Below are 8,913 nucleotides of genomic sequence, written 5' to 3'. Positions count from 1 at the left end.
GGGGGATCTAGTGGCCTGTTACAAACTAGTCAGAGGGGACCAGCAGGCACTGGGGGAGTCCCTGTTCCCCCGAGCACTACCAGGAGTGACCAGGAATAACGGTTACAAGCTGGCAGAGGGTAGATTTAGGCTAGATATCAGGAGGCGCTACTTCACGGTCAGGGCAGCTAGGATCTGAACCAACTTCCAAGAGAAGTGGTGCTGGCTCCTACCCTGGGGGTCTTTAAGAGGAGGCTAGATGTACACCTTGCTGGGGTCATTTGACCCCAGTACTCTTTCCTGCCATGGCAGGGGATCTGCTCAGGTCCCTTCTGACCCTAGAAACTATACTTCCGGTCCACTTTCAGGTTCACTGAGCATGCAGGGGGCCCCCTGTGCTCCTGTGGGACTCTCCATCCAACCCAGCTTGCAGCTTCATGAGCTGCACCTGGTACCTTGAGGTATGTAGAAAAAACATTTAAAGCTGTGTCTGTGGCTGAATTGCTGATTCTCAGAATCAGCACTGAATCTTTGGATTTGGCCAAATTGAATAGGGACAGTGATCCGAATCAACAAATTGAATCACTGTCCCCAGTTTGGGCTGAATCTGAATAGAACACAGCCCATTTCGCACATCCCTACTTTGTAGCTTCTGCTAGCAGTATTTCCCAAAATTGATACACATGGGCTATGTTTTTTCCAACTGCAAATATCTTCAAACACCCCTTCTAAATATCTCCTTCTCTGGTTTGTCATCGGATGGTTCATCCAAAGCTATTTCAAGTCTGTCCCGTTTCTTTTAGCTCTGCTGGTGTGGCACTCCAAAGGCTCCTTCTTCCCAGCAGTTATTTTATTTTAGAAGTTATAAAAGGCCTATACTACTCTTATTTTCTGTTAAGAATTTTGATCTGTGTTACCACGTCATTTCTGTATGAGACATAGATCAGGATCCACTGTATTAGGCTTGGTACAAACACAGAAAAAGAGGTCTCTATTCCACAGTTTAAAACAAGATAGGTAAGTAAGTCCAATCAAACAGAATTAATCACCAAGGTAGCCAGTGGTCTTATCACGTCAGCAACTAGCTTAAGCTATTTTGTAGGCATTATTACAGCAATGGAAAATTTTAAGGAGGGATTTAAAAGGAGTACGTAGCAAATGGGAACTTAAATGAAAAAAAATCCCTGTTTAAAAATGTGACAACCAATCCGATGACAAACCAGAGAAGGAGATATTTAGAAGGGGTGTTTGAAGATATTTGCATCAGGGACTACGTGAAGGCAGGAGCTGAACTGTATTTACTGAACTGACAGACAGGTATAGAATACATTGTGAAGTCCTTGTATTCATCTGCAAGTAATCCTGTATTTGACACATTAAAAGAGGGATGTAGAGAGGTAAGCAAGACAGTCAAAGCAGTGGACTGCCAACTATCTTTGCAGCAGCATTCTGAATGGATAAGAGCACAGAACAACTGAATTTGTCAGGGCCAGAGAAAAAGATATCAGAATAATGAAGATGAGAACCTGGACAAGACATATATGAACTTTACATTGTGAAAAAAATCTGAAAGCTTTAGGTAGTCTGGATATGGGTTTAGAGTGCAGCCTAACCAGACAATGACATAAGTTACAGGTCACAGCATCTCCATTTTGTTTTTTCTGAAAGCCTGGAATTGTTCACAAGAACAAGACAAGATAGGAAGTTCTCTTGGCACTGTCCATGCTGGGATCCCCCATCCAGTGTTGAACGATGTGAGACCTAGGATTCCTCTGAAACTGATCTCCTCTAAGTTTCTGGAAAATGAAAAATATCAAGTATAGACCTAAGATCCATTTTTTCTTTTGCTCCAGCATCCAAGGCAAGTGTTTACTGGGACTGCTCAAGATGGTGAGTTTGATTTTAAAGAAGCAGCTGTTTGAGAAAGAACTACAACTCACTACCTCTGTCACTCACTGGTTTGAGATTGTCAAAGATGATTCTTTTGAGAAGTGAAATAGTCTCCCAGTCCCCTGGCAGATATACAGCTAAAGGCACAATGGAATCTGATGTGCAAACCCAACAATAGTGCTTCCTGCCATTTCCTTCCTGCATGGCAGGGAGTGCGACTGTGGGATCACACATCAGATCGCTATTGTACCACACTGTTGGTGCAACAGGAGCCCAGGCTCCCCCTGCACAGGCAAGTAGAAAGCTAGTCAAGTTGATCCTGCTCCTGGCCTCAAGAGCATATTAGAATCAAGGGCTCCAACGTGCCCAAGTCTGGGAGTGCCGATGAGCTGACTGCCACTCCCAGCCTCGGAGATGCACCACAGCCCTTGACTCTGAGGCACACTTGAGGATGGAAGCTGCAGCCAGCTGCTGCTCCCAGCCTCTGAGGTGCAACAGACTCAAAGTCTCCACTGAACCCTGGATGCAGGGAGTGGTGACTGACTGGGGCTCCCAGACTCTGGAGTACATCACAGCCCTTGACTTTTCTGTGCCTCAGAGACTGGAAGCACAGGGACCTGGGTTCCCAGGCTCTGGTGTACAGGGGAGCTCTTGACTCCATTGCGTTCCAGAGGCTGGGAACCTTAATCATCTGCTGCTCCCAGCGGGAGTGTCAGTGTGGTGTCAAGGGGTCTGATGTGCCCCCACACCTGAGCACCACGGCCTCCAAGACACAATTCAGCCCTTGACTCTGATGTGCCCTGGAGGCTGGGAGCAACAGTCAGCTGATCAGCGCTTCTAGTCTTGGGTGAACACATGAGTCAAGCTCCTGAGCCTGGGAGCCCTGATCAGCTAATGTCTGGCCATACATGCAATTTAACGTGGGATTAACTGAATATCTGGCTGGGTTGCTACATGCAATATGATTAACTGGTTAATCATGTCTTCAGTATAACATCTACCAGGGGCCCCAGATTCACATCTGGGTAGACAGTTCAGTATCACAGGGAACTCTGAGAGACTGTGCTTCCACCCCTAGTTTTGCTGCCTGATGATGGTTCCTGAATTTGTCCTGTCATCACTTCCTCAGTACTTCAGTGCAGATATACAAAAGGAATGTTTCTTCCATCTACTGCCTGGAAACCCCTTTTGAGGCATTATGGGCATTTTTACGGGCATGTGTAAGTGCCACAGTGCCAAGCACTCTGAAAAGCGCCCGGTGCCGCAACGTTTCCAGTTGTATAAGCAATGAAATGTGTATTAGCACCGAGAAAATGGCAGTGGTACACTTCTGAACTAAAAAACATAGGAGGTACTTTAGTTCAAAAGTGCACCGCCACCATTTTCTGTGTGCTGACACACATTTTACCACTTATACAACTGCACGCAGCACCGTGAAGTTTGCCTCAGCTCGTGTGTACAGCAGACTTTATTAACCAAGTCTGCTCTGAAGTGGTGGATCTCTGGCATGTCGCAGGACAGCAAGTATGTGTATAAATGTCCTATGTGACGAGGATATGGACTGCTCCATCTGTTACAATATTAGCAAATTTCTCTCTCACAATGAATGAGGCTGCGAACTAGGAATACAGGGTTTGTTTGAAATGGATGTCACCAGATGTGGTGCCTTCTTGCTGAGCTGGAGGCAATGGCTGTGGTTGAAAATCTTTGCTGCATTCATAAATGTTGTTGATGTGGCTACTTCAAGGGGTAGAATGAAATTTAGAACGGCCAGAGTTCTCCTTTGCTTTAAAGTGATCAAGCCAGGATACCATAGCTGTTGAAATATGTGGTGGGCAACATCAACAAAACTGGCTGAGGAAACCAGTTAGGTTGCACAAAAACACACACACTTGAATTTACCCTTATCTAGGATTCTCAGTTTCTTCTTGTTATCTGTTCAAAAGGATGGTGGAACTGGGTGCTGCCAACAATTTGGCAGGTCTGCTTGCCTTTGTGAGCTTCTTCTAGTTGGATCTACGTATAATGTCAAATATGACCATGCTGCTCAAGTGCCCCAATTTATTTTGCAGGAAAAAACTTTTCTGCATTTTTCCATGCCTCAGTCAGAATGGGGACTCAGGAAAAGTGCCTCTTACATTTCTTTTCTCCCCCCCACCCTTTTCTTGTTATTCATTTTAGAACTTTTAGCCCTCTTTGCAGTGGTTGCTACATTGCTGTGGCCACGGTGGAGCCTCTCACAGTAATTCTAATTTAGATTACAGTACTCCAGAGAAAAGGAGAGAAATAGATTGCCTTTTGCTATCAGAAAATAACTATTAAATGCAAAGCTACAAAGAAAAAGTGAGGTGTGAAGTGAACTGCTGCTAGACAAAAAATAATGCCAGCAGTTGGGGCAGTGTTGCAACACTAAATGGCAATTAGAAAAAGCAAAAACAGGAGGGGAACAGCCTGAATGTACCAGGACTGTGAGATGTGAAGATGCAGAAACCAAGTTACACACATTCAGGAGATGTAAAACTGGAGTGATGCTTCAGTTCTCTAACAGTAGAACTCCATTTGACTAGCTAAATAATTCATGCAAAATTCTTGACAGAACAGGAAACAAAACTAGGTAGATCATTACGTGGTAAGGTGGTGAGGATCCTTGTAAACAGAAATAAGTTCTTCTCTACATATGCTACCTAAAACATGCACAAGCCAACTCTGCAGAATCAGGCTCAAGTAGGAAGGCATGTAAACTGCCTATCATCCATTTCACTTCAAAGTCAAATCCCCTCTCAAGCAACTGCATCTTTTCTCCAACATTCTGCTTCTACCAATAATTAATTTTTTGCATGAGAAAATTATATATATTTTAGCTGGTCTAAAAGCTGGTTTCTGGTTGCCAGTCTACGTGGTAAGGCTTAAATTAGGTTACAAATTTTAGATTTTAAATAGGTGTATGTCAGTAAACTTTTAAAAGCTTTAAAAACAGAATCTATGCACACAGTAGGACTAACACTAATAGAAACAGCAGAAAGTAAGGAAATCTCAGCATAAAATATGACAGCAAAAGAAAGTCTGTATCAATTGCTTTGTTAAAACAGCACAATAAAGGTACAGATGCATACCTGTTATAGACAAAAACAAAAACAACAAAAAACAATAATATTTCATTCAATAATAGTATAATACTTCCTACTGAAAGCACACTAACCTGTATGAGTATATGAAGAGTTCACTCTGTTATCAGACTGGTATCCCAGTATCTGTACACAGACACAATAAAGGCAGTTCTCATCTGTGTGCTCTTGTAGCCCAGTGTCTTCTGTATTTTCTAAAAACTGAGAGGCATCTGAACGGCTTGTATTCATTATTTCTGTGAGGCTGATCTGTTGTCGAAGCATTTGAAAAGGGCTTTTGACAACATCAGTAGTACCAGAAGGGAGACCTGTAGATACGCAATTAGATGTCAGAAAGTCAGAATATCAATATGGGCTATGTTAATATACCTTGAATTAAATAGATTCTTTTAAGATTAGGTCAGAAACCTAGAAACGATAGTTTTCATTCTGAAGAGGTTTTAGCTTCAACATCTGTGAGTTGCACAGAATGAAAAGTAGCATTTTTGTAAGTCCTATCGAATCACATTTCTCAAAACATAGCAAAACAAACATTTGTAAATTTCATCTGCACATCACATACTGCAAAAAAATACACAGCAAACACTAGTTCACAAATAATAATGAAAAAAGGGTCCACATTCATTTTTATTTTCGATGCAAATGAGAAAGTTTTGTTACAAGTTAACTACTCAAAAACAGAAACAGGCACTTTAACAGGGATTAACCATCGCAGCAGTCTATGATACTAGCAGCCCAAATCTGATGTTCAGGGATCCTAGTATTCTTTGTTTAAAAATCAAAATTTTCTGATTTAACACCCTCCACCCCCAAATTCATGTTTTCCATGATTAAAATCAAACACCACTATATATATATGAGATGTCAATTGAACACAATGTTTTATTAACATACTTACAATTTTAAAGCAATTTGGAAGTCTACCAGTGCTTCAGTTGTTATAATAAAAAAAAATTCTAAATACTAGAAGTGCACCGATGCATTGGCCCATACGGTATTGGCACCAAATTAAAAGGAAAATTGACATTGTCCACAATCAGCTTTTTTGACTGATGGGGCCAATAATTGCGCCAATAAATGCCACGTGCACGTGTGTAGCTACAACACGCACACAGCCAGGAATGCAGCCCAGCAGCTTGGAGAGATGTGTTTGGCTAGTAAGTCTGTGGTGGGAAGGAGCGTGGGGGAAGGAAGGGGCATGGGGAGGGAAGATCGAGGCCCCCACGGTGAGGGAGGGAGTGGAGCTGGAGCAGGGGCAGACACTATCCAGCCATGGCAGGAGAGGACGGAGGAGGCAGCTCATCTGAGGGTGCAAGGGGGAGGGGTGGCTCCCGCCGCTATGCACACCCCTGGGGGAGGCGTGGGGGGAATTTGCCCCCCAGACCTGTGTGCAGGGCGAGGGCAGACAGCCAACACACCAAGCTCTTCCTGGTGGCTGTGCTCAGGCTGGGCAGGGCATGTGGCAGTAGCGCTGGGAGGGGACTAAAGCCACTGGCATAGTCCCCTTCCCAGCACAGCTGCTGCGAAGAGCCTGGCATAGCTCATGAGTGTGCAGCAGCAGCCTGCCCTTGCCCTGTGCACAGATCCAGGTGGGGGGGGGGGCCTACATGCCCCCCATGCCTCCCGCAGGGATGCATGCAGAGGCAGGAGTTGCCCCCCGCCTCCGTCCTGTGCCCCACCCTCCCACAGGAGCTGCTGTTTCCATCCCGTGTTGTTCCCTGACCCCCTCCGGCTGGGTAGCACCTGCCCCAACCCCACGCTCTGCCTCACTGTAGGGTCCTCCATCTGTCCCCCCCATACCCCTTCCCACCCCATGCTCCTTACCTCCACAGACTTACTGGCCGGGCACTGGTCTCCAAACTGCCGGGGTTCATGTCAGCCATCAGATCAGTATCGGCCAATATGGCTGGTCAATAATTGGCCCAAAAATTTTTTTGGTGCATTCTCACTAAACATATACGTATTTTGGTGTTTGATTTTTCTATCATGGAAAAATCAGAGCTCTCCCAGCCCCTTCCACTTACCAGGATGATAGTCCAGCTGCAGCTGTTCCCCCCGCTGCTTTGTGCTGCTGCATAGCTGCTCTCCACCACATGGCCTGGCTGCTGCATGCATGTGCATGCAAGCACATGCACGTGGCACCCCCTGTGTCTTGCTCCCTCCAGCTCCAAGCATCTCCTTGCAGGCTGGAACTCTGACAGCCTGCAAGGGGAAACTTGTGGTTTCCCAAGTTTTTCTCCACAGGAAACAGAAAACCCGGATCCCCGCTGATGACCCTTTCAGCCTTAAGGTCCTATTTAACCTATTCTTTCATTCATAGGCAAAACAGCCATTTCCTCATTAAAAAATGTGGCAACTATATACAAATTATAAAAAAGTTGGGAAAACCTATTTTATATATTTGGCTTTAATACTAACAAGAAATGCCTGTTTCAACATGCAATGTGTCTCTGAAAAATTGTTATAACTGTTTTAAAAAGAGTAACACAGCAATACAATCAGGCAGCACTCTAACCCATTCATCTCTTCTCTTGTTTAATTGCCAGTAACAGCATTTATTTCTTCAGTTGCAGTCCTAAAAATACAGCCCTTACACCATTTCCTGAAGATTATCATATTCTGGTTATTTTGGATTAATATAATGTATTGTAAAGGTAACGGGATAGGACAGAACATCTGCAGCCCTCCTTCATATCAAGGCTCCAGTGCTTCTGGTGATGCACTGGCCCTATCTGATAGGAAGAAAGAGATTTCCCACTGAAAAGGGAAGCTTTCATAGACTGACACTTCAAAAGAAAAGTAGCAGGAGAGAATTGTTGAATGTGCCTGTAGCAAGACACGAAGGTTACCAAACAGGGAAACAACTGAGAATCTAATCAGTCTGCAAACAATGAATAACAATTGGTAAAGACTTGCAATCAACAGAAAGCTCTTTTAATAGTTAGCTGCTTTCTCTAACCTGCCAACACCCTCTCCAGCTTATTTGTGTTCCAGTTCATTTTCCTTCACCAGTGACCTTACTCAAACTTCCTTGCTGGCAAATTAAATACACTACTTACAAGCAAGAACAGGATCAACTTGTGTTTAAGATCAGATACAAGGTTGTTGTGTTATTACCCTGAAAACTTATATACACAGTTCTCCAAACTGACCAGCTAGGACCACAAACTGTGCCACAAACATACAAGTGGCAATTTTAACTCTAAAATGAAAAGATACTGATGAGAAAATACTACCTCCTGCTTCAGGTGAAAAGACTCTAGTTCCACGATCATCAAATGGAGGCATGGTTTTCTTTTGGAAATAAGGAGTTTCTTTTACCTGAAATAATTGAAAGGAAATTATGCAGAGATGTTTCAAGGAAGTTAATAAATGATAAGATGCACACACAAAAAATGGATTTTATTAGAATAGCTGCAACCCAGAGCTAAAAAAACTGATCATAATTAGTTATATTTTTGTAAATGACACTGCTAATGGTCAAATGCACACAATGATCTGAAAGTCAGTAAACTTACTATTATCAGGAAATATTTGTAGGGTGCTATATAGACAAAAAATGCCTTGAAGTACTTAAATTCAGGGCCAATGTCAGCCTCTTCCTGATGGGGAGGTTGAGCTAGGCCAGGCCAGGGAGCTTGGTGGGGGGGTGTAACAGTCTTCTCTCAAATCCCTTAAAATTGCTCATTTTTTTCTTGTTAAATAATCTCATTACGATATATTTATTTAACAGCACAGCAATACAATGAAGAGTTGCTTAATTCATTATTTCTAAATTACTATTTCTTTTAGCAACAGTTACCCACTCCTCATTATTTCATGTAATATTCATTGTATTTAACAGAATACATTTACTTGCTTTTATTGTCAACATCAGACTGTATTATCCTGCAGTCATTCCATTATGGCATTTAACATG

At 43.3% G+C, this 8,913-nt stretch overlaps 1 protein-coding gene across 1 annotated transcript in view; it reads right to left on the bottom strand.

Moving 5' to 3' along the window:
• Nucleotides 1-8,913, bottom strand: part of RICTOR (RPTOR independent companion of MTOR complex 2) — a 208,302-nt gene that overhangs the window by 7,662 nt on the left and 191,727 nt on the right. Inside the window, exons 33-34 of the mRNA XM_019517936.1 lie at nucleotides 8,231-8,315; nucleotides 5,069-5,302 (exon numbers count right to left, since the gene is read on the bottom strand). Coding sequence (XP_019373481.1) covers nucleotides 5,069-5,302; nucleotides 8,231-8,315 — 319 coding nt within the window. The remainder of the gene's footprint in view (nucleotides 1-5,068; nucleotides 5,303-8,230; nucleotides 8,316-8,913) is intronic.

This window comes from Gavialis gangeticus, unplaced genomic scaffold (assembly GCF_001723915.1).
Source record: "Gavialis gangeticus isolate Ggan-Ray unplaced genomic scaffold, GavGan_comp1, whole genome shotgun sequence".
Taxonomy (NCBI): domain Eukaryota; kingdom Metazoa; phylum Chordata; order Crocodylia; family Gavialidae; genus Gavialis; species Gavialis gangeticus.
The sequence above is the reverse complement of the archived record's forward strand: the minus strand, read 5'-3'. Positions and strand labels throughout refer to the sequence as shown.